Raw genomic sequence first — 26554 nt, forward strand, 5'->3', positions numbered from 1 at the left:
AAACATTTTATATCTCCTTCAAACCATGCAATGACAGATTTAGACCATAGTTCATAAAATATTCTTTTCTCAATGGAAAATAGGACAGTGAATCATATCTCTAGGAATCTCCAAAACAAGTATTACATTTCACAGAAATTTCATCCACGGGAAATCGTAAATCGGCACCCATGTAAACGTAGGTTATACAAGCACTATTATTGTCATTTTACAGATATTTCTTCTACGGGATCGACACTCATGTATGCGCGCATTTTTGAGACTTTCACCCTAGACACACAGACCAACTTATTTGATGTAACAACAATTCCTTCCCAGATTCACCCATTTTCTCAAAACAATATACATTCTCCACGAAATAAATATACAACAATGGTCAATACAAATGAATGAGAAATTGGTTTTCAATTCTCCTAATTCCAATGCAATTTCTACAACAATCATGGCTATCCTCCACCGATAGCCCAAAACAGATATCTCTAAACAAATACATAATTTTAATAAAGATAAACTTTCCAAATTTCATGATGTGAATGATAATACATATCCAACTCCACCATCCTCCTCTATAACAACTCAATGTCACCATTTCAACATCAATTCCATTTATCAATACAAAATCAACATTTGAGATTTCTAGGGCAAAAACACTCTTTTCTTTATAAAACCATTTCCCAAGGTAAAAATCCTTATTTTCATCATGCCTCAACAATAACCATCTTTCTACAATCATTTTCAATAAACCATTTGAAAACCCTTCTGTTGTTTTCGAACCAAAACTTGAGATTGCTCAAATATCCATTTTTTTCACAAAGTGATTTTATAAAAACAAATAACTAAGTTAAAACACATAAGGAAGTGTGGAGAATCCATACCTCAAGCTTAGAAGGTAAAAGAGAAGTCCTTGGAAAAACTTGACGTTAACAAAACCACGAGCCACTCAGATCAAAAGGAAGCCCTTGAGACGATCTACAATCTATTTTAAAGGACCAACATGAAAGGATACCTCCAAGTGAGTAGATCTAGGGATCTAAGTAGGAAAAAGTTAAGTTTAGAGAGAGAAGAGAGAAATCACAAGTTAAGAGGAAAAGAGAAGGAAAATAATAAAAGGAAAGTGTTTTGGACCCTATTTATAGTGGCTAGGTATTAATAAAATAATAACTCCAAAGTCAATTGAAAAGAATAAGTCAAAAATCTCCAAAAGTAGGGCCCAAGCAGAACAAAATCTAGAAAAAGAGTCACAGTGGTCGACCCTCGTGACAGTGGTATCGACCCTCAAGAACAAAAACTGAGACACTAGTGTTTGGCAGCAGGCAAAGGTCGACCCTTGGAAGTAGTGGTGTCAACCCTATATTTCAGTAGACAACCCATAGTAACACAGGAAGAGAAGGGTCGACCTTGGGAACCCATGGTGTCGACCCTATATTTCAGTAGCTAATTCCAAGAACACAATAGAACAAGTGTTGACATTGCCAAGACTGATGTCGACCCGCAAAGGCCAAAAATCAAGACAAGTCTCGACACTACTAAGACTGGTGTCAACCCTACTTTCCAGTAGCTCCACCAGGAACACAACAACAAGGAGGTGTTGACACCACCAAGATGGGTGTCGACCTTAGGAGCAAAACAAAACAAGGAGAGAGAGAGAATGAACAATAGCAACGGACATGGTTTCCCGGATTCAAAAGCATTAAATGGGTTGGGTCTAAGCCCGGATTGCTATAACTGCCCTCCACTAATGGCTGCCAATGAATCCTCTGTTTATTCCAATTAGTATTATACTTACATGTCTCCTTCAGCTTCTATTGTTGAACTTCATTTCCATACACAGCTATCCTCACCTTTAAGACCTTGTCATCACACCACAGTTCTTCAACTTTTTAGACTACCATCGTTGCTACAACCTCACAATCATATTTGATGAACCCGATCTTGTTCCAGTTGTTTTCCCTCTTTTAATCAAGATGAATACATCCTTCACCACTCCATAGTTGCTAAATAGGGTATAGAAACTCCTTGGTTCCATAGAATCCGGTAGGTTATCCACAAAAACCGTGAACATCCCTGGTCCCCTTGATTGAACACACTAATATCCTGGTGGTTTTCTAATGATCACCGGGTTCCACCATCCTCCTTCCATTTGTGTTCAAACCTTGACATTTTGTGATCTTAAAATCATTTTAATGTCAGTTTGCCACTTAATATCATTTTATTATCTCATAACCAATAAATTATTTTTACAAAAATGTTAGAAATTCTAAAAATTCTATCAAATATCTCACATGGGTGCAGGATCCACATGGGACCCATATTGTGTGGGTTTCACACCCATGTGAGATATTTGGTAGAAATTTTGATACAATTTTTGGGTCTCTAATATTACTTTTATTTTTAATCATAATTAAAGAATCACAATCATAATTAAACATTACTTAAATCCTAAAGGGTTGACCGAGGTCATGAAAACTTGAAAATGAAAAAAATATTAAAGCTGTGTTAATTATAACATAGTTGGTTCAAGAGAATGAGTACCTTAAGAAAAAATTACTTTCAAGATGCCTTGGGTCTAACCATAATATGAGAACGATTGTGAAGTAAATGTCAACATTTAAATGTCATTCATTATAAAATAAAAGGATAAATTACAATTCCAACCCTTAATGTTTTCAAAAAGTACATATTTTGTTCTTATGTTTTGAAAATTACAAATATTTTCTTATCAGAATTTGTCATTCAATTGACTTAACAGAAAAAATAAAATTATCCAAATATCTTCAAACATTAAAATAAAATTATCATATTACTCTCATTTTCATTCACTATTCACTAAATCTCTCTATCTACAACTATAATATTCTTCAATCTTCCTCTACAACACACCAAATACTTGTATACAATAATAACGGTAGTGCTGATCGAGAGTAAGAACATTGTGATGGTTGGTCAAAATGGTGTTACTAGTTGAGAGAAAATAAAAAATAAGGAAAGTGAGATGAAAAAAAAAAGTGTATTATTTTATAAATGTTAATATATGTATTTTTTGGAAGAAAAAAAAAATTTGTTACTTACATCATACGTTATGTTAGTTTGATTTAATAGTTAATTAATGGAGGTGGACATTAGTTATGTAATTGAAAACTTCACATGGTGAAGTATAATTTTCTAAATGTGATGAAAAAAGAAGTTATATATATATATTTTTTTTTATAAATGAGATATATTTATAATTTATCTAAAATAAAATTACCCTTGAATATTGGTAATTAAAAACGAAAACTTTTCTATATTCATAACCTTCTTGGTATATATATAAATGGATGTCATTATCATATTTCTTAAAAACTAATTATTTAAAATAAAATAAAAAGAAATTACAATGACTTGGATGTTTAAGTCAAAAATTGTGACTCATTGAAAAGCATCTTTCATTTAGCTGTTTGCCCACGCTCCACGGCTCTTTCTAAGTTCTAGAACCACACGGTGTATCAACCAATAACTGCGAATATAACATAACGAACACCAACCACATGAGATCATGTTCTTCATAGCCAAACTAACCAATCACATGTCACTCCATCCCTTGTGATCTTGACGTGTCACAAAATGATAGGCTAATCATGCTTTGCCGTATTGAGGTTAAACATTTGTATTATCCGACCCTAGCCTTCCTTCTTGTTGAGACTATTACATATAAACATTGAACTCTTCCACCAAATTATATATAAACACACATATTTTGTATCCAAAACCTCTTAGCTCTTTGTGAAGAGAGAAAGAAAGAGAAAAACAATGTTGAATGAGGCCTGTTTGTTAGTTTTCTTCTTTCTCTCAATCTCTTTATTTATTGATATAAGCCATGGGAAGAAACAGAGTGAAGCTCTTGACGATCTCTACAGAGGCAAGCTGAAGAAGAACTCTGCGATCGACACAAGCCTTTTCGAGGCCATTCAACATGTTGATCGAGTTGAGGTTTATCCACAAGAGGGACTGAAGGAGAGAGATAGAATTGTGAGATTGCCGGGGCAACCGAATGTGGAGTTCACTCAGTATGGAGGGTACGTCACACTGAATGAGTCAGCGGGTCGAGCTTTCTATTATTACTTCGTTGAAGCGCAAGGACAACAACAGTTTAATCACTCATTGCCTCTTCTTCTTTGGCTTAATGGAGGTATTTTTGAATTTTGTTGCCCTCTCATTCCATTCCCATTTTTTTTGGTTGGTGATGTCAATGCCACTGGCGTGAACTAACTTGGTTGGGCTTACCCTTTCTTACTTTCCTCTCATTATTGGTAGTGTGTTTGGCTTGAATTTTTTATATTAAGTTTTTTAAAAATTAAATTTTTAGGATTTCGTATTTTTTTCATTTTTAATGAATTTTTTAAAATTTTAAATATTTTTTTTTACTTTTTTAAATGCACCTTACTTAGATATATCTAAAAAGTAAAAAATTGTGAAAAAATTAATAAATACATAAAAATATAAAAAATTTATTGAATTCTCATATATATTTTTTTTTTGTATTTTTGGTATTTAGTGAATTTTTAAAATGTTTTTTCACAAATTTTTTTACTTTTAGGTATATTTATGTTAGGTATGTCTAAAAATTTTTATAAAAAAATTGCTTAAAATATTAAAAAAATTCAATAAAAACAAAAAAACACGAAAAAAAATAAATTAAAGTTTTCTAAAAAGTATTTTTGGAAAATTCTAACCAAGCTATAAGAAGGTCTTTTTTAAAAAGTGGTTAAAAGTCAAAATTATTAAAAAAAAATTTAACATTATGAGGAGATCTTTTTTGGAAAGAGGTTAAAAGTTAATTTTTTGGCTTTTAATCTCTTTTGAATCACATCATTTTTCTAATTTTTTTACACATTTAAAAAAAATAAATTAAAAAATCAAAAAATTAACTTCTAACCTACTTCCCAAAATTAGTGAGTTAGTAATTCAATTATCATAAAAAATTAAAGGAAAATGTTCGGGACTCCCACAAAGCAGGATCCCCATGACTCCCATTGATGTATTAACCACAAAGCAGGTCACCTTTTTGGACCCACTCCAAAAGACGTTTGGGACCCATTCAATTTTGGGCTCAAAGTTGACCCAAAATAAGCCTTATAAAACCAAATTTTCCAACAATCCCCCACATGAATGGAATTTGACGGAGAGAAAATGCAACAGCATGATCTAATTACAGAGAGTACGAAAATTTAAAATATTCTGCAAAGGATAAGTAGCTTTTGGCTTTGAACCTTTCCTTGTGAGACACTATCGGATTTACTAGCTAACCAGTGAACATGATGTCTTGAACTATTCGGCCATTTGTGTAAACTAAGACAATAGAACTCACACAGTATATCCCCAGACATAGTTTAGTTCTTACTATTGTGTTCATTTTGGCCCTGAACAACCTGGATTTTCATGAGTACTCTAGATAATTGTAGCCCTTCACAAATCTCATAGAACCGGGCCAGTTCACACTCACATAGGTGATTCTTATGAAGAGTATTCTGCCATACTCCACTAGGTATACCTAGATATAAGAATCAGTAAAAGTTGTACTTAACCTAAACCACAGTAGACATCACTATTTCATCATAGAAATGGGTAGGAGTTTAACTCTCCAGTGATCCTTCTGAGTCATACACAACTCGGTTGTCCCTTTGAACCTAGATCTTGGGATCTCCAGTCACCTAGGTTGGGTTGCCGTTGTGGTAACTCTTATTTAATAGGCTTAAGTCCTATTCCCCTCGACGAGTTCTCAACTAACTCTCTTGTTAACCCTTTGGTTAGTGGATCCGCTATGTTATCTTTAGACTGCACATATTCAATAGAAATAATTCTATTAGAGAGTAGTTGTCTCACGGTGTTATGTTGACGACGAATGTGTCGGGACTTGCCGTTATACATATGACTCTGTGCTCTACCTATTGATGATTGACTATCGCAATGTATGCATATAGTAAGCACCTGTTTTGGCCATATTGGAATATCTTCAAGTAAGCGACGAAGCCATTCTACTTCTTCCCCAGCTTTATCTAAAGTTATGAATTTTGATTCCATAGAAGACCTAGCTATGCAAGTTTGTTTGGAAGATTTTCAAGATACAGCCGCCCCACCAAGAGTAAAGACATACCCACTGGTGGACTTTGAGTCTCTAGTATTCGATATCTAGTTTGCATCACAGTACCCTTCAAGTGCTGATGGATATCTAGTATCATTTAACCCAATGTTACGAGTAAATCGGAGATATTTAAGAACCCTTATAATAGCTTTCCATTGTTCTACTCCTGGATTACTCGTATATCTACTTAATTTACTTACTGCATAAGCTATATCTGGGCGAGTGCAGTTCATCAAGTACATTAAGCTTCCAATAATTTGGGCATACTCTAATTGAGAAATATTTTCCTGTACATTCTTAGAAAGAAAGAAATTAACATCCACAGGTGTTCTAGTAAGATGATCATCATCTTTGCTAAATTTGTCAAGTATTTTCTCAATGTAATGAGATTGTGACAAAGTATAACCTTCTGATGTTTTGGTAACTTTTATACCAAGAATTACATCAGTAATGCCCATGTCCTTCATGTCAAAATGTTTATTCAACATTTTCGTGGTAGTTTTAATCATATCATTATTACTACATATGATGAGCATATCATCTACATAAAGACATACAATGACATAACATTTGTCTGTGTTTTTAATATAAACACATCTGTTATACTCATTAATTTTAAATCCATTTGACATCATTGCCTTGTCAAATTTCTTATGCCATTACTTTGGCGCTTGTTTTAAACTATATAATGATTTAACCAATTTACACGCTCTTTTATTTACCTGGAATAGAAAAACCTTCTGGTTATTCCATGTAAATTTCTTTATCTAACTCACCATTTAAGAAAGCGGTTTTCACATTCATTTGATGAATTTCTAGATTCTACAAAGACGCAATAGCAATCAGCATTCTAATGGATGTTATTCTAGTAACCAGTGAGTATGTGTCAAAGTAATCTAGACCTTCTTTTTGTCTAAATCATTTGACCACAAGTCTTGCCTTATATTTGTCAATTGATCCATCAGTTTTCATTTTTCTTTTGAAAATCCACTTGTGCCCAAGAGGTTTACAACCTGGTGGTAAGTCCACTAATTCCTAAGTGTGATTTTGCAAGATGGATTCAACTTCACTATTGACAGTTTCTTTCCATAAAGGAGTTTCAGGACTGGACATAGCCTCTTTAAAAGTTAAAGGCTCATTTTCTAACAGATATGTTAAAAAATCTGGACCAAAAGATTTTGAGGTTTTAGCACGTTTACTACGCCTAGGTTCCTCTTCATTAATTTCATCTTGCTCTTGTTCTTGACCATCACTAGTAATAGCACCAAAAGATTTTTTCTTATTACTAGTCTCTTGTTCAATCTTATTCGGAAACATATGTTCAAAGAAAGATACATTTCGAGATTCAATAATAGTATTTACATGCATTTCGGAATGTTCTGATTTATGAACCAAAAACTGATATGCACTACTATTCTTGGCAAAACCAATGAAAATGCAATCAACTATTTTAGGACCTATCTTAGTCTTTTTAGGACTAAGAATAGCCACTTTAGCCAAACACCCCCACACTTTTAAGTATTTATAGGATGGTACTATCCTATGTCACAATTCATAAGGTGTTTGATCCACTTTCTTTCGGAGTACTTTATTAAGTATATAATTAGTAGAAAGTATTGCTTCCCTCCACAAGTTCTGCGGTAATCCAGAACTTATTAACATGGCATTCATCATTTCTTTTAAAGTCCTATTTTTTCTTTCAGCAATTCCATTTTGCTGAGGTGAGTAAGGAACGGTGGTTTGATGAATTATTCCATGTTCTTTACAAAACTCACCAAATGGTGATTTATATTTACCACCTCTATCACTTCTTAGTTTTTTTATTTTCTTACCAAGTTGATTTTCAACTTCATTCTTATATTGAACGAAAGTTTCCAAAGCTTCAACCTTGGTTCGAATTAAATAAACATAACTATATCTAGTATAGTCATCTATAAAAGTGATAAAATATTTTTTCCCACCTCTAGTTTGAATTGATTTAAAATCACAAATGTCACTATGAATTAATTCTGTACTTCTTTCAATTGAATGAAAATGAGTTTTGGATAATTTTGTCTCAACGCAAATTTCACATTTATGATTTGAATCAATGTCAAATTTAGGTAAACATTCTATATTAATTAATTTACTCAAAAATCCATAATTAACATGTCTAAGTTTACCATGCCATAAATTTGAAGACTCATCAAGCAAGTAAGAAGAATATGTATTTTTATTAATAACTAAGGGTAGGTCATTACATTCATCTTGAAAATGCCATCAGACATGAAACATTTTCCTACATACATCCCATTCTTAGTAAGTACAAATTTATCACTCTCAAACACTAGCTTAAATCCATTCTTACTCAACAAAGATCCGAAAAATAAGATTCTTGTGAATGTCTGGTACATACAGCACATTGTTGAGAGTGAGTTTTTTTTCCAGATGTCATCTTCAGAACAATCTTTCCTTATCCTTTAACTTTGGAAGTTGAGGAGTTGCCTATAAAAAGTTATTCACCGTTGTCCATTATAGAATAAGATGTGAACATCTTTTTGTCGGCACAAATGTGACGAATAGCACTAGTGTCCACCCACCATTCCTTAGGATTTCTGACAAAATTTGCCTCGAAAATAACTGCAGAAAGGTTGATGTCATCTACACCATCGAAAATATTGTCCACATCGGTCATATGGGCTTGAGCAAGCTTCTTGCTTGTTCTTCTTTTTCTTTGGCTTTTGCCTTTGCTACGGCAATCTTTGGCACGATGTCCCTCTTTGTCACAAATGTAATAGTTGCCACAAAACTTGTACTTTTTAATTTTCCCTCCTTTAGAGCCTTGGGATGAACTTTCTCCAAAAAACTTCTATTTCTTTGCTTTTAGAGTATGTTCCATCACATTTTCCATAGACTCCATAGGATGCTTACCAGCCCGCTTTTCAGAATTGCGGTTGTCCTCCTCAATCCTCAAACGCACAATTAATTCTTCTAAAGACATTTCTTTACGCTTGTGTTTGAGGTAGTTCTTGAATTCCTTCCAGCCTTGCGGTAATTTCTCAATTAAAGCTGCAACTTGGAAGGATTTACTGAGAGACATGCCTTCTGCGTGAATGTCATGTAGAATGAGTTGGAGATTTTAAACTTAGCTGATCACAGTTTTAGAATCAACCATCACAAAGTCCAGGAATTTGCCAACCACAAATTTCTTTGAGCCGACATCTTTCGTTTTGTACTTTTTCTTCAAAGATTCCCAAAGTTCCTTTGCTGTCTTGATAGGATTGTAGACGTTGTATAACGTGTTGTCAAGTTCGTTCAAGATGTAGTTCCGACAAAAGAAATTAGCATGTTTCCAGGCATCGACCGCAGCAACCACTTGCCGGTTAGTTTCATCATCGTTCAGAGTAGGAGCATTCTCACGGAGAAAACGAACTAAGTTCAGAGTTGTAAGATAGAACAACATTTTCCGTTGCCATTTTTTAAAATAAATTCTTGAGAACTTCTCGGGCTTCTCACCGTAATTTACCTTTATTATGGCAACAGGAGAGGGGGTTGGCGCAATTGCAGCCACCATACCAGTACTCGTTTGAGCATGTGTTTCAGTAGCCATGAATTCTAAATTATAAAACAAAATTAGAATTAGAATTTTATACTACACAAAAAATTAATCCAAATTCACAGGATTAAATTCTGTAAAAATAAAATAAACAAGATTGTAACTTTTATTTCCAATTAATTTGAAAATAAAATAAAATTTATTTAAACAAATTAATTCCACACGGAAAATTAAATTTATGTAATATTTCAATAATTAAAATACTAAAACAAAATTTTAATTAATGAACACTCAGAAATAATTTCTGAAAATCAAAATTAATTTCCAAAAAAATTCCACAAATAAATATTCTGAATTTTAATGACACCAGTATATTATTACTAGTTGTCAAAGAAAATAGACAGTATATTACTACTATCTGTCAAATAGTATGTAACCATTATTTGTTTTTCTATCCAGAATATTATTTTGTAAAACCATAGAAAATAATTTTTGTAAGAAGAAGAAAGAGAAAGGGAAACAAACGAAAAATTCTGTAAACAGAATAATTCGAGTCTGTCTTAAGATTGTTGGAACAATCTTTTGTGTACAATAAATAAATTGAAACAAATAAAACAAATAAATTAAATTACATACCGAATTTATTTTTACCAAACCGAATGAATATTTAAAGACCAAGTCGAGTGTCTGATACTCTGTCTTTAAGACAGATTCGCTCCGCTACGGTACTTACGGTTAAGTGGCGTCTATCTCTCAAGATACAATGATCTTCACAAATTTGTAGTAGCACTCCAAATAAATTTGGCTGGCGAACTAGAACCTTGTGTTCTATACTCTCTTTAATTTTCTCTAAAACTAGAATGAAGAAGAAATAATGCAAAGGAGACAAATGAAAGCAAGGAAAATGAATTTTCGAAATGAGCGACTGTTGGAAAATGGTCTGCTATTTATAGACCTGAACAGGTTCAAAAATTCAAACTGAACATGTGGAATTTGAATCCAACAAGTGAATAACAGTTTAAATAGATGTAGCACTATTTCAACAGATAACTACTGGGCAGTTAAATCTGTTGAAATTGCAGCAGTTTAAAAAACCTATCTGGCATATTTGAATCTGTCCGAGTTCAAACAGATTTGAAACCTGTATGGACAGTTTAATATGTTAGGAATAAATGGACTGGAGGAGGTAAAAATGGACAGAAAATTTAAATTGAAATTTTGAATTAAGTTCTTACAATAATTTTTGGAAAAAATTCAAATGAATTTTGTCCGAAAAATTAATATAAGAACCGACCCGACCCAACCCACGCCCACGCCTGGCACGGCGGCGGCACACGAGCGGTAGTTTGGGCTAAGATTCACTTTATCCATAACTTCTCCCTTCTACAAACTTGGGCCCCTTGGGGCCGAACCCAAGTTAGTACACCAAGAGCTTATATACCCACAAAAACTCTCTTAAAGTTTCAATGTGGAACAACCCATTTCAAGGAAACCCGCATTTACTTCTTTAATTATCCATTCCACGAACCTGAAAATGACGTCAACTTCCCATTCACTCATAAATAGTTTTGACGAACTGTCTTCACTATGTGATTTTCCATGCGGCAAGGAACACGTCACCTCTTCGGACCCACCCCAAAAAATGTTTGGGGCCCACTCAATTTTGAGCTCAAAATTGAGCCCAAAATAAGCCTTATTAAACCAAATTTTCCAACAGTTATTTCAATTTCTACTTTTTGTTGTTTATTTATGAAATTGTATGGTTATATTCAAGTGTTGTTTGAGAAGTTAGAGTTTGGCTAAAAATAAAAAAATAAATTAAATAACTAATAAAATAAAATATCACATCTTACACATTAATTAATTACTTTTTCTTTCACAGTCATCTATTCAATTACAAAAAAAATTACAAATCATTTCAAACAAATAATTTTTTTCATCTCATAAAATAGTAAAAATGCCAAAAAGAAAACTATTAAAATAGCTAAATTACCAAACGAGCACTCATTGATATTGTCATTATAGATGTAGAACAAAATGTGTGTTTATTTGTAGACGGCTTAAACAAGTTGTGTTCATGTTAATAGTATCATGTTTTTTTTTTTTTATCAGCAAAGAGAATTTTATTGATAAAACATATGAGGAATGAAAAGATACAATAAAAAAGGAGGTGCAAAAGTATCACTGTGAAACATCAAGATCCCAACCAGGTTGGCACCAAGATGCACACAAAATCATCTGCAAGCACAAACTCCAGAACTCGAAGTTGGTGAGCAACCAACCAACAAAACAACACACAAGAAAACCAAAACAAAACAACCCCCGAAAACACACCAAGACAGAAAGTGTAAAACAAAACAAAACAAACCAACCCCTAATTACACACCAAAACAGCCCCATGCTACCATAAAACACCACCCAGCAGCATGCCAATGACAGACCAAAACTCAACCCAGCAGCATCTGCATCAAGCCAAAACAGAACAAAACAGCAACTGCAACATGCCAAACAGGACAAAAAACAGCAGCTAACCTAGCAGCATCTTCAACTGGTAGGCATGGTTATAGTTTGCTGTAGGTTATAAATGAAGTCCTGAATTGAGTAAGAGCAACCCTTAGAATATGCTGTGACCCAGAATGCCATCCTCGCCTTAACCAAATCACAAAAATCATCGATCCAAAATTGGCTTCCATTAAAGATTACTTCATTCCTAAGTTTCCAAATGGACCACATAATTGCCAAAGGGATGGCCTTCCAGATTTGAGTTGCAAGTTGACCCCACTTAAATCCCAACCACCAATGAAACAAGCCCTCCACACTACCAGGTAAAACCCACTGTAAACCCCACCAATTCAACAATCTTGACCAAACTTGCCAAGCAAAGGGACACCATAGTAATACATGGATAACGGATTCCTCCTCATTTCTGCAAAAAACACAATTAACTGAACTGTTTTGATTCAGCACTCCAATCCTTCGCAGGAAAACAATAGTCTTCAATCTTCCTCTCCAAGCCAGCCAACAAAGGAATTGGACTTTTGGTGGAACCAGCTTATTCCAGAGCAGATTAGTGCTCAACAAAGGAGTGCTAGAAACATACTCTCTCAAAAGGGAGGCAATACTAAACTGTTGTGATGAACACAGCAGCCATTCCAAACAATCCTCGCACTCTGCTGCCCCCAACTCAACCTGGCTCACAAGTGATACCAACCTAGCTAATTCCTCAGTCTCCCATGCAAATAATGATCTTCGAAAATTAAAATTCCATTCCCCTGATACACTTCTTCTTTCCAATAACACTCCCAAGGATATCTCCTTTTCTGTTGACAGACTATACAGCCTTGGAAACTCCAACCTAAGACATTGCTGCCCAATCCATTGATCAATCCAAAAATGAGTCCTGTGCCCATTTCCCACCACCAGTTTTGAGTTGTGAAGAAAAATACTTAACAGGAGAGGGTTTGCTTGGCCAACACTTAAAATCCCTCCCCATATTCTAAAGATAGAATCTGTAGAGCATGAAAATGGTGCCCATCTTCCTTCACTAAACTAATATCTACTACACAGAACTCTCTTCCACAAGGAATTATCTTCAATGCCGAATCTCTACCACCATTTAGTGAGTAGACAGTCATTTACATCCTTTAACTTCCTAATCCCCAATCCTCCATGTTCTTTGCTGACAGTGATCTCCTCCCATTTGACCATATGGATCTTTTTCCTTAATTCAGACCCACCCCAAAGAAAGGCCGCCCGCAGATGGTCAATGGTCATGATCACAGATTGAGGCATCTTGAAAATGGATAAGTAATACATAGGGAGACTAGACAAAACAGACTTTATGAGAGTCAGCCGACCCCCAAAGGATAGCAGTTTCCTTTTCCAGGATGCTAACTTAACCCTCACCTTGTCAATAACGGGTTTCCAAGTCTTCTTTAATCTTGGACTAGCACCAAGAGGCAAGCCAAGATACAAGAAAGGAAGGCTTTGAGATTTACAATTAAGTCTACCAGCACACTCCATAACCACCTGCGTAGGAACCCCAACTCCACACACAAGGCTTTTGTGGAAGTTTATTTTCAACCCTGAGACTAACTGGAAGCATCTCAGAATTCTCTTAATTACCAAAACCTCCACCACATCTGCCTTGCAAAAAATTATCGTATCATCTGGGAACTGTAGATGTGATACAGTTACGCTTGATCCATTCTGACCTAAAACTGCTCCTGAGATTAACCCTGCTGAACATGCCCTTTGTAATAACATATTCAATCCCTCAGCTACGATGTTAAATAGGAAAGGTGACAGGGGATCCCCCTGTCTGAGTCCTTTTCCGGGAGTGAATTCAGACGTCGGAGACCTATTAACAAGGACTGAGATTCTGGACGAACATAAACACTCCTGTATCCATTTTCTCCACTTAATTCCAAACCCAAACCTACTCATCATATCCAACAAACAGTCCCAGTTAACAGAATCGTATGCATTTTCAAAGTCTAACTTTAATATCAACCCCATCTGCCCACTCTTCTTCCACCAGTCAACCACTTCGTTGGCTATCAAAACCCCATCCAAGATGTTTCGCCCCCTTAGGAAAGCAGATTGTGCCTCCTCGATAACTCGAGGCATCACTTTCCTCAGTCTATTAGTGAGTACTTTAGCTAGGATTTTATAAAGTGACCTAATGAGACTTATTGGTCTATAATCCGAAATAGTAGCTGGACCATCAATCTTGGGAATTAAAGTGATGAAAGAACTATTCACACCGCGAACTAACTTCCCATTCTCATAAAAATCATTGAAAAACTAAAAAACATCAGCCTTAAAAACCTTCCAGCACTTCTGAAAACACATTAAGTTGAACCCATCCGGACCAGGAGCTTTGTTTCCGTCGCAACTCTTAACAGCAGCCCATACCTCCTCCTTGGTAAAGCTAGCTTCAAGACTCTCTGTTATGCCATCATTGCCAATAGATTGAAACTGGCCAAGAATTTTTGGTCTAATCCTCCACTGCTCGGAGAAGACTTCCTTAAAGTGTGCAAGGACCTCCTGTTTTACCCCCTGGGGGTCCTCAACCACCTCATCTCCCATCGATATTGAGTTCAACAGATTCCTATTTGCCTGCTGGATGCCACAATGTGGAAGAACCTCGTATTTTTATCACCCTTCATACTCCAGTCCAATCTGGACTTCTGAAGCCAAATCCATTCTTGTTTTTTTTACAGAGACCAAACTAGTTTCCTAAGCTCACACCTCCTTCCAGCTTCAGTTATAGACAACTCCCTAGATTCAGCCATCAAGTCAAGATTGTGCAGTTCATTTTCAGCTAACTTGGCAGAATGTGAGACATTCCCAAATTCCTCAATGTTCCATTTCTTCAAAGTCCACCAAAGGGTTCGAAGCTTCACTAGAATGACATAGCCAGCCCAGCCTGTGACTACTGTTCCAAGCCAAGCAGCCTTAATAACTGACAAAAACTGGGGGTGCAGAGTCCAAACATTGATGAACCGAAATGGTTTTGGACCCCAATCTCTATCATCCTCCATCAGAAGTAAAGGGCAGTGATTAGAGACCCCTCTTGGAAGACCCCATAACTTAAAATTATACTTCTCTAACCACTCTGTTGAGAGCAAAACTCTATCAATTCTGCTCCAACTGCCTCTCACACTTGAATTGCTCCATGTATATTGCCTACCTTGCATAGGTAAGTCAGATAGTTCCATATCCTCAATAAAATCATTGAAATCCTTCATCCCTCTATCCCTTCTTGTGCATCCTTTTCTTTCTCCCAGACTTCTAATCTCATTAAAGTCACCTCCCAAACACCAAGGATGACTGAACTGTGACTTTAAATTCCGTAACGAATTCCAGACAATTCCTCTCAAGGACACGTCATTCGGGGCATAAACATTAATGAAAACACAATTAAAATCAGGAAGAAGCTTACCTGCTAGAATGATGAAATTTCTGGAGCTGCAGCAGTGAGACAGTGCAAACACACTAGGCTTTCATACACACAAAATTCCACCGGATAGACCTTCTGCGTCTACCACCATATACTCCATGTCATCGCAAGGACATAGAGAGTTTACTAGCTTCGTGGACACTTCTGCTTTCTTCGTCTCTTGCAAAAATAATACATCAACTTTCCTTTCCTGAACAATACTCCTAATCTTTTTACGTTTAACCGAAGTCCCAAGACCCCTTATATTCCATGACATAAGCTTCATTAAAATGGTAGTTAAACTCCCAAAATCTCCACTGATGAATATCTACATTCGGACATCATCATGCCCCTGAGTTGCATTCCTTACATCCTCACCTTCAAGCTCAACAATTCTTCGAATCGCCACCTCTTCATTGCCCAAGAAATCAATTCCCAAAGCTTTACCCAACTTAATAGTTTCCTTTGCCTCATTTATAATCTCTTTCTCTTTGGTCAGGCCCTGGCCGAGTGATCTTGACTATGATAGAACTGACGCCGCCACTCGGAACACCAGACCTTTATGCCAGATGGCCATGGATGATGGCCCTTCACCCTATGAACCAGCTCTTCTTCTTCGAACATATGTCCCTCCCTTGAACCTTCTTTTTGATTCGATGACTCCATGAGCCCTAGACCCTTCAATGGTCTGAGTTTGGCCCCTGCTTGACATTTCACCTCTATCTCCTATTAGCACGATAGTTTGATTTTTGGGCGTAGATGGACGAAGCCCAGCTTGATCTTGAGCCAACCCACTAGTAAGATGTGTCTGGGCCAGTGCAAATGAGTTAGCATTGGGCCTACTAACATCCTTAATTAAATGGGCCTTGTCCAACACAACCTGAAGATTAATCCCAGGCCCAACAACTCTATCCTCACTCAAACTTTTCATAGACCCAGGTGTGATAGCCCTCACCACCTCTTTATCTTCAATCACATTAATGCACTTTTGAATTGCCAACGGTCCGCCCTCCCCTACACGGATTGTATCAACCTCAGCCGCCATTGAATTTCCCATACATGGGTTCGCAGTTTCCACCACAATAGAAGGATAGGAACCGTCATCCACTCTGTCATCCACTCGGTCATAGTTAGGTTAACATGTTTAGATCAAATCAAAAGGCTTGTCAAAGTTAAGAAGTGCTTCACCAAATCCCCTCTCCTCTGAAAATGAGCTAAATTTATTGTCAAAAAATGACAAAATCAAATCTTGCATCAAATTTTAATCAAGTCCCACAAAGTCATTTTTTGTCACATTTAATTTTTTGCTAAAAATGCAACGATTTTTTCCTATCAAAATTCACTACTTTATGAACCAAAATTCACAAATAAAAGTTTTAAAACTATTAAAAAAAATTCTACTAATTACAAAATCTAAAAAATAAAAAATATATATAATTAAAAATTTAAATTACCTCAATAATCACACTATATCTATCTTCAAAAAATATGAAATCAAGAAACCAAAAACTTGATATTGGTCTAAATCAATGACAGAGAAATAGTTTGATTAAATTAGAGTTGAGCATCCATAAAGTAGTCAGATAATTGTGAAATGAAATTTAATTGTTAATTCCGTAATCTGTAAACATGTCATATTTCAAATCATATTCACTTATATTGTGTCTGCGAAACCGTCCATTTATCTACGAGTTGAGCGGATTAGACGAATTTTACGAATCGGATAACCCATCGGCCACTCTAACATTAGAGAGAAGCCTCTCCATTAATATTATTAAAATGGGTTTCATTGATTGATTGTGTGAACAATATTTTAGTTGTAGTTATAGCTAATAAATTTCATGGCCTTTTGCCCCCAGCTAAATGCGGAACGCCTGGTATTTCATATCGCTTGCTTCACTCATCGAGGATTTCGCGCCGTTAGTTCTGCAGCTTTTTTTTTTTTTTTTTTATTTCAATTTTTTGATTCATAATGCTATGATGAGACGTTTTCTTTGCACCCTCGTTGCCTTATTCTCATTAACTAATAATATCTATAATCTCATTTTTTAATTATATTTTCTTATTTTTAGAAGTAAAATAATGGGAGACTCACCCACTTGTATTTAGTCCTAAAAAAAAAGAATATAAAAATAAGATTATATATATAACATTTGCTAATTTCAAATTTTATACAAATTTATTGCACTTACAAAAATTAATTTCACCCTCTCAAATCTTAACGCCACTCATCACTACCAGTTTCGGCCACTTCTATCTATCCTTTTCCAACCCCTCCCACTACTTCCTAACCTCTCTATATAGCCCATTCCCACTCGCCAATTCGTCCCCACCCTCGGGTGTCACCTCTAGCCTTTTCTTACCCTCGGGGAGAATGAAATAGAGACACAAAAGGTTGGAGAGGACTTGAAGGGTGGTAGCCGGATCTATGGATGGTGGAAGGAGGTTGGCTGGAGCTAGTGGTGGTGGGTGGTGGCTTACATAAGGCTAGGGTTAAAGTTAAAGCTTGGAAGGTAAGGGATGAAACAAAATTAAAATTTTATGAATGACTGAATGAATTTGTAATAAATCTTTTCTTTTTTGTATAAGTGGGGATCAAATAACAAATTGGGGTGGTATTTGCCGCACCTATATGTATAGAAAAAAAATACAAAAATAGACACACAACAACAACAACAACAATAATAATAATAATGTGTGGCCATTTTTTGGGGGGAGGGGGTTGAGAAAAGGAAAGGAAGTAGGAAAAAGAAAAAGTACATTTGCAATAATAAAACTTGAATTCAAGTATAACCCTTGACAACGGAGTAACTCAACTATGAGGTCAACCTAAAATTCGTTTTAAGTTGTATAGAATAACACGTATGTAGAATTTGGATCATGTAATTAATTTTTCTTATTAATTAATTGTTTTTACAATTTTATATACACCATTGTTGTTTAATGGAGGCACTAATGTTAATAGCAATGATAACTCCAACAGAAACACATGTGGATTCATTTCAATATATTTATCAAAATGGCATTGTCACATTATTATTATAATTTTTTTTTAATAAATTTTATATATGGATAGTATTTTTTATAATATATTATTAAATTCCAATCATTTGGACTTAAAATTAAAAGGGTCAATTACACTAACACCCCCTTAATTATTAGTAAATATTATTTTACCTCTCATATATGAGCCTGTACCTATATTGACTTCATCAATTATGAAAATCTTATAAATATACTCTTTTTAGAGGTGGTCTGAAGGGGGTCGCAAGGGTAAAGGTGATACATTTTGCAGTCGAGGGGGTCAAAATGTAAATTAATTGATGAGAAAATAAAATAATATTTATTAATAGTTGAAGGGTTTTGGTATAATATCCCAAATTAAAAAAAAAGAAAAAGAAAAAAGTTATATGAGTCTTTCAAGGTCAATTATCACCTATACCTATATTTATGAAGTTGAGACGTATAGATTCCGTCTGAAAAGGAAATGAGCCAAATCCACCACACACATATGTGCCAATAGTTGAAGGGCCCTGGTGCAATATCCCAAATTAAAAGAAAAAAGAAAAAAAAAAAAAAAGAAGGTTATATGAGTCTTTTAGAGTCAATTATCACCTATATTTATGCAGTTGAGATGTATAAATTCTGATTGAAAAGAAATGAGCCAAATCCAATACACACATATGCTAATAGCTACAATGGTAGACAGAGTCATCCACCCATTTGTTAGATTAGTCAATGCATCAGTTTTGCCTAATCAAACACACAGCTTGCTCATCATCATCATCATCATCATCATGTGCATATAGTTGATGCCAACCGATATTGATTGGGACTTTTGTATTGCAAATTTGTGGCTAAACACCAAAAATAGAAGTGGGACTGCACCCACCCACAAGCACTTCTCTTATTAAATCCCATGCTTCAAAATTTGTATTACATGTGCTGATGTATTATTTTTTTTTTTGATCGGCATGTGCTGACATATTATTGATGTCTCTACTGTTATTATATAAGAATTTTAGATAAATAAAATTATTTCTTCATCAATTAAAACATTGCGTTTTTCTAGTGGGTATCAATTACATAACCCTTTTTCTCATTAATTTTCATCTCAAATTTACTCATCACCAGAGATAGCACTTTACTTGTCACATTCATATATTATGCCGTACAATACATGGACAAGAAAGATAGACATAATTGCTAGAATTTTCAATAGTTTATTGTATTTATGTAGCAAGATATCAGGAAGGTATAATATGATATGCAAATTTTGTATAAAAATTTAATCATCACAACATTACATTTCCCCCCCTAAAAAGTTAATAACATGAGGTAGCTTAATGTTACTACTTGATATGAACACAGGCCCAGGTTGTTCTTCTCTTGCCTATGGAGCAATGCAAGAGCTTGGACCATTCCGTGTCCATAGTGATGGCAAAACTCTCTACACAAATAGATTTGCATGGAACAAAGGTATATGATCATCTTTCAGAAAAATTACATGTACAAAAAATATGAAGAAAAATCAATGTGCACTTCATTTTTATTTTAGGTATACTCAAAATGAATGTCACACTCGCACATTGATTTTTTTTTTTTTTTTTCCTCTTGTCTATGCATTTTTAATTATTTTATTTTATTTTATTTTTTTCCTGAGAACCATGTGTTTTGAATATCTAAATTTTCTTATATATTCGAGTGTGGGGTGTTTACATACAGCTGCAAATGTATTGTTCTTGGAATCCCCAACTGGAGTAGGGTTTTCATACTCGAATACAACATCAGATTATGTGAGTGAGGGTGACAAAAGAACAGCTTCAGATAATTATGTGTTCTTGTTGAATTGGTTGGAGAGGTTTCCTGAGTACAAAACCAGGGATTTTTACATTGCTGGTGAAAGCTATGCTGGCCATTATGTGCCTCAGCTTGCACATACTATCCTTCACTATAACAAGGACCCTAACAACACCTTTATCAATCTCAAAGGGATCATTGTAAGTTCCTCTCTCTCTCTCTCTCTCTCTCTCTCTCTCTCTTTCTCTCTCACTCACTTGAAACTAGGTCCCTAGCAATTACAATTCGAAAATGTTTAATTAGGTGCATAAAGCAAAACTAAGAGGTGATGTTGATACCTTTATTTTTGTTCTGCGTATATTTTTGTGCATGTAACACGGCTCAGAGATAGACAAACATGGGTGGTCCATCCATGTGTTTTGTGGAAGTTGGACTAATGTGGATAGAATAGAAGCATAGGCCAGTGCATATTCTTCCTAGCAAATTACAAGAACGAGAGTACAATTATTGAACAATATTTAACAAATTTACAAATATTGTTTATTCCAAATAGGAAAACTATAGAATTCTATTGTCACATAATTGGTGCATAGTCCAATCAGGCACTCAGGCCAGACAAAACTGACCAGCCTGGTCCTTTGCCAACTTCCACCTGTGAGCGGTGCTTATTGTTCCTTGCTCATAACATATAATTATATGAAAGAAGCATAGAATGCTAGAAATCCAAAAATAAGTAAATAAATAAAATAAATTAAATCTTAGAAATGTGAGTAGTATAGTGTGGGTGATACTCAAAATGAATCCTATCTACAAATTTCATAGGGTCAATTACACATGACCGTCCTTGAGGTCGAAGAAAATATAGTAAGTTGCATAGTTGTGGCATTATTACACTGACAATATCATTCCTTTCAGTAAGGTTAAGGAACCAAAACTAATGCAAATAGTATAAAAACACAATAATAAATAAGATAAAATATATATTTGAATGTAAAAGATATGACAATATCATTTTTTATCTATATGATTAACGAATTTTCAATAAAAAGAAAATTAAGTGTTTTGTGAAAATTAAGTGTTTTTTGAATTAAAATCTTCTTTTTATTTATTTATTTTTTTTTTTTTTTTTTTGTGAATTAAAACCTTAAAGGAGCTCAATATAATTACTATGCCAAGCTCTAGTGCTTATATATTGTATTTTTTCATAACATTAGGGGAGATCAGTGTAATTTACTAATTTAATATTATGACAATTGTTGAAATATTTTTAAGGATGTAGCATTATTGTTTTAGCAAGTGTAATTATATTAAAAAAATAAAAATAAAAATAAAAAAACTATATATCATAGATCATGAAAGAAAGCCGTTATATATCATAACACAAATTTTACCCCTTTTTTTTGGGTCACTTTTCATATGAATCTAATCAACAAATGCTATTTTTACATGTAGATCCAGTAAAACCAAAATCCATAAAATCAATAAGAAAAACTGGTCTACATAGTTATATTTTGATTTAAGATTTGAAAAAAAGTTTGTGGATAAAAAGAAAAAGAAAAATTAGAAGGGGGCAAAAAAAAAGTGACCAATATTGTTGGCTCCATCCACTACCCACATGGTAATGAGCCCACCATTCACATAGTGTAGGTAGCACCATGTTGTAAAAGAAGGTGGTGGAGGGCTACACCAACTCACTAAAGGAAGATAGTGAGGGTGGCACTACCTTGGCCAATTATGGCTAGCACTTCACCTATTCCTCCTCTCTTGGTTATAAATTGAGATGAGTAAGGAGAGGTTTGTATCATCAGAAATTGGAGAGTGAGAGCTGTGAGTTGAGTGAGTTTCATCTCCTCCTCTGTAATTGTATTTTTGCTCCATTTTAGTAATAATTCTCATTTCTGTCCGTGGATGTAGGCATTGGGCCGAACCACGTAAATATTGTGTTCCCTGTGTGTGTGAGATAATTCTCTGGGTGTCTTTGATCCTAACAAGTGGTATCAGAGCCACGTTGGTGGCGTTTCGGAACAAAAACAACGTGTTGTTCGAAACTGCCCAGAAATCGTATTGCTCAAAATCAGTTTTTGATCATACTAGGAGCAAGGGCTCGACGAGAGGAGTCCAGCAATATAAAGCAAACACCCAACGGAGGCCGGACGCACTCTCACGCGCCCATGGAAGTTGGTGCGTGAATCCCAGTCGTGACACGCGCCGTTCAGGCACCCGGCGCGTGATCCCAGTCTCACCCACGCGCTCCACGCGCGGACAGAGGAAGACAACGCGTGATTGCACGCGCGACACGCGCGCGCACCAAGCCGCCCGAGCCGGAGCCGCTGACCAAGCCGCTGATTGAGCCGATGACGTCAGCCTGACGTCAGCAGAACCGGAGGAGTAATCTGGTGCTTCGCAGGCGCACCAGATTCTGCCAATCTGAACCGTTAAAATTGTTTTGGCTTCATCTAAGCCATTTGAGATCCGATTTGGGTGATCCAATAGTGCTTTCCAACTATTTGGAATATTTCGGACACATCCGTACGGTCAGATTTTTCAAATAAGCTTTCAAAAATTTGCAGTTTTTATTTTGGCAATCCGAAGTGCTTTTCCGGCTAATTTGAGCCGTCCGGACTTCACAGCAAAGCCTGTTTTTTCAAACAGAGATTACTTTCTGGATGATGGAGGAATCCACATCAGTTTCAGGGCCGATGATACGGTTGAACGCTTCTAATTATGCGATATGGAAGCCGCGGATGGAGGACGTCCTGTATTGTAGAGATTTGTTTGACCCTATAGCGCTAAAGGGGGTCAAACCAGATGGAGACAAGGATGGGAACTGGATAAAAACCAACCGGAAGACTGTTGGTCAAATCAGACAGTGGATTGACCACAGTGTGTTCCACCATGTTGCCCAAGAGACAGACGCCTATGCCCTATGGATGAAATTGGAGGGCATGTACCAGTCCAAGACCGCACGGAACAAAGCCTTGATAATGAGAAGGCTTATAAACCTGAAGCTGAAGAATGGTGTGTCTGTTGCTGAACACACCAGTGAATTCCACAGCCTTGTGAACCAGCTTGCATCAATCAAAATGGAGTTGGAGGATGAGATGCAAGCATTATTATTACTCAGTTACTTACCATACAGCTGGGAGACGTTGGTGGTTTCTCTCAGTAATTCTGCACCCGAAGGGAAGCTGACCATGGGGATGGTCACAGACGCCTTATTCAATGAGGAGGCAAGGAAGAAAGAGATGGAAGGAGAGCAGTCACATGCCCTTGTCACAGAAAGTAGAGGCAGAGATAGAGAAAGGGGCAGAGGTAGAGGAAGAAGTAAAAGCAGAGGGCGTTCACAGTCCAGACAGGACAACACGAGGAGGTGTTTTTACTGTGATCAAGAGGATCACGTAATAAGAGATTGCCCAGAGAAGAAGGCGGACAGACAAGCCAAAGAGAAGGCTAAGGGACACGGAGGTTCCTCAACTACAGCAGTTGCAGTGCATTCCTCTGACGATGAAGAGGTGATGCTTACAATCTCGTCAGAGTTGGAAACACCCGGCTGGATTTTGGATTCAGGGTGTACGTTTCACATATGTGCGGATAGGAAGCTTTTCTCCACTTACCGAAGAGTCAGCGGTAGCATTATCCGGATGGCCAACAACACAGTGAACAGAGTTGTCGGCATAGGGACAGTGCGATTCCTTACTAAGGATGGAAGAAAAGTAATTTTATCTGAGGTCTGACATGTGCCAGGAGTACGGAGGAATCTAATCTCCCTGAGTATGCTAGATCTAAAAGGAAATTGTTTCTCATCTAGTGGCGGGGTTCTTCATGTACACAGAGGTGATAAAGAATTGTTGCAAGGCAAATTGTGCAACAAATTGTACAGACTGGAAGGAGAAGTTTTGACAAAGATGAGTGTTGTCAAATGCCAGTCGAAGGGTACAAAGAGAGAACATACGCAACCAAAGCGTATGATTGAGCAAGGCTTTCATCAGGAATGGCGAAAACGGTACACGGGAACGCAAGGAGGCAGTTCAAAGGTGCACAGAGCTGAGCCAATGAAGCCAATCTTGAAGAAAGTTCAGAGCAAAGAAACCAAGTCTGTAGAGACTATGCCAGTGAAGAAGAGAGTTTCTTTTGCTTCCGTGTTAGAGACATTTTGCAACCTCTCAAAAGATGCATGGAAAGGAGGGATGCAATCTCGAGTCGCAAAGTGAGCGTTGCAATGCACTCCAATAAGGGGGTGCGAGCACTATGCACGGAGTTGCATAGTGATAACTTGTACAGACCGATGGAAGTTGTCTTGGCAGAAGGGCTAACTGTCAAACATCAGTACGGACGTACAAGTGAGACTGAACCGAACATCAGGGATTGCAGCACAGACAACGGGCGTATGAGATCGCTGGGAAGTTGTTCTAAAGTGCAGAAAGCAAAGGCTGGTTGTTCAGAAATAAGCTCCGAGCAAGGAAAATTGAGGATGTTGATGTGTCACACTCTGAAGTTTTCTAGTTGCTCCCGTGTTCATCATGCAAGGAGTTGCACGGTAATGCAAGGGTATCCCGAGCAGGGGGTACAGGGCATCCAATCAGGGGGAGCTGTGTCTTGGCAGTCCAAGCTGAGAAGTCAGTTGTCCATGTGGGCGTGAAGGGGGAGAATTGTTGGCTCCATCCACTACCCACATGGTAATGAGCCCACCATTCACATAGTGTAGGTAGCACCATGTTGTAAAAGAAGGTGGTGGAGGGCTACACCAACTCACTAAAGGAAGATAGTGAGGGTGGCACTACCTTGGCCAATTATGGCTAGCACTTCACCTACTCCTCCTCTCTTGGTTATAAATTGAGATGAGTGAGGAGAGGTTTGTATCATCAGAAATTGGAGAGTGAGAGCTGTGAGTTGAGTGAGTTTCATCTCCTCCTCTGTAATTGTATTTTTGCTCCATTTTAGTAATAATTCTCATTTCTGTCCGTGGATGTAGGCATTGGGCCGAACCACGTAAATATTGTGTTCTGTGTGTGTGTGAGATAATTCTCTGGGTGTCTTTGATCCTAACAAATATTTCCCTATACAAATTCATCCTCAATTCTTAAATCCAAATATAAGAAATGAAAAACTGATGAAATTGATGGGATGATGAATTGGAATTTGCATGATAAAATTAGCATATTGATGTAATTGTACATAAAGCAGTAGTAGGTTGGTGATTGATGTTGTGTGTAATGTACGAAGTGCAGATTGGGAATGCAATAATAAATGATGAGACAGATAGGAAAGGACTGTTTGATTACTTTGCAAGCCATGCTCTCATTTCCGACCAAACTTCATATAAAATCCAGAAATACTGTAATTTCTCACCCAATGCCACCACTCAGTCCAGTGACTGCTATGCTGCAACCAGTGAAGCTGATATTGGCAATATTGATATCTATAACATCTATGCTCCTTTATGCACCTCTTTCAATATCACTCCATTTCCCAAAAAGGCTTCTGTAAGTCTCTCTCTCTCTCTCTCTCCTATACATTTTACTATTCAATTTTAATGTTACAAGAATACTCAATGTTGTTGATCAAAAAAGAATAATCAATGTTGTTCAAAAAAAGAATACTCAATGCCATTTTATTTTACGCTCCGTTATTTTGGTAGAATTTTTTTTTTTTTTTAAATTTTGAATTTTTTTTCATAAAAACAATTTTAGAAAATATTTTTTTATGTTTAGTTGTATTTTTTAAACTAATGTACTAATGGTTGCATTAGTAGTGGTAGCGGTGGCAACGACAAGGTAGAAGTGGCAGTGAAGGTGTTAGGGTGGTGGTGGCAATAGTTGTCCAGCAGTAGTGATGTGGTGGTGATAGTAACGTGGTGAAGGTTATAGTGGTGGCAGGGTCGGCTTTGCTTTTTTTTGAGGCACAAAGCATGCTTCTAATATGAGGGCTCTTATACACACACATATGGATTGATTTTTTTAATCATTTTTGGTAAAATCAGATTAGTTGGTAATTCAAATTTTATTTAAACATTTTGAACTTTGCATTTTTAGTAGCAAAATTACTAATCAAGCTTGTTTTGGCCAATTTATCAACCAAACTCATTCAATCTTTTCTTGTAACATAGTTCACTAAATGTATAATTTAATCAACTTTCAATTTGAAACATTTCTTT

The 26554-nt window shown here is 36.1% G+C and overlaps 1 protein-coding gene and 1 pseudogene across 2 annotated transcripts in view; one reads left to right on the top strand and one right to left on the bottom strand.

Annotated features, from left to right (window-relative positions):
* The window catches only part of LOC145819125 (F-box/WD-40 repeat-containing protein At3g52030-like), a 237481-nt pseudogene that overhangs the window by 153468 nt on the left and 57459 nt on the right, over positions 1 to 26554 (bottom strand).
* Positions 3444 to 26554, top strand: part of LOC145820353 (serine carboxypeptidase-like 40) — a 37572-nt gene continuing 14461 nt past the window's right edge. The window contains exons 1-4 of one of the 2 annotated variants that reach the window (XM_082915726.1): positions 3444 to 4168; positions 19972 to 20079; positions 20326 to 20600; positions 25629 to 25883. In XM_082915726.1, coding sequence (XP_082771852.1) covers positions 3790 to 4168; positions 19972 to 20079; positions 20326 to 20600; positions 25629 to 25883 — 1017 coding nt within the window. In that variant the 5' untranslated portion in view covers positions 3444 to 3789. The remainder of the gene's footprint in view (positions 4169 to 19971; positions 20080 to 20325; positions 20601 to 25628; positions 25884 to 26554) is intronic. The other variant, XM_082915727.1, reaches the window with a different exon arrangement.

This window comes from Camellia sinensis, chromosome 2 (assembly GCF_055761805.1).
Source record: "Camellia sinensis isolate YWXY chromosome 2, ASM5576180v1, whole genome shotgun sequence".
NCBI lineage: Eukaryota > Viridiplantae > Streptophyta > Magnoliopsida > Ericales > Theaceae > Camellia > Camellia sinensis.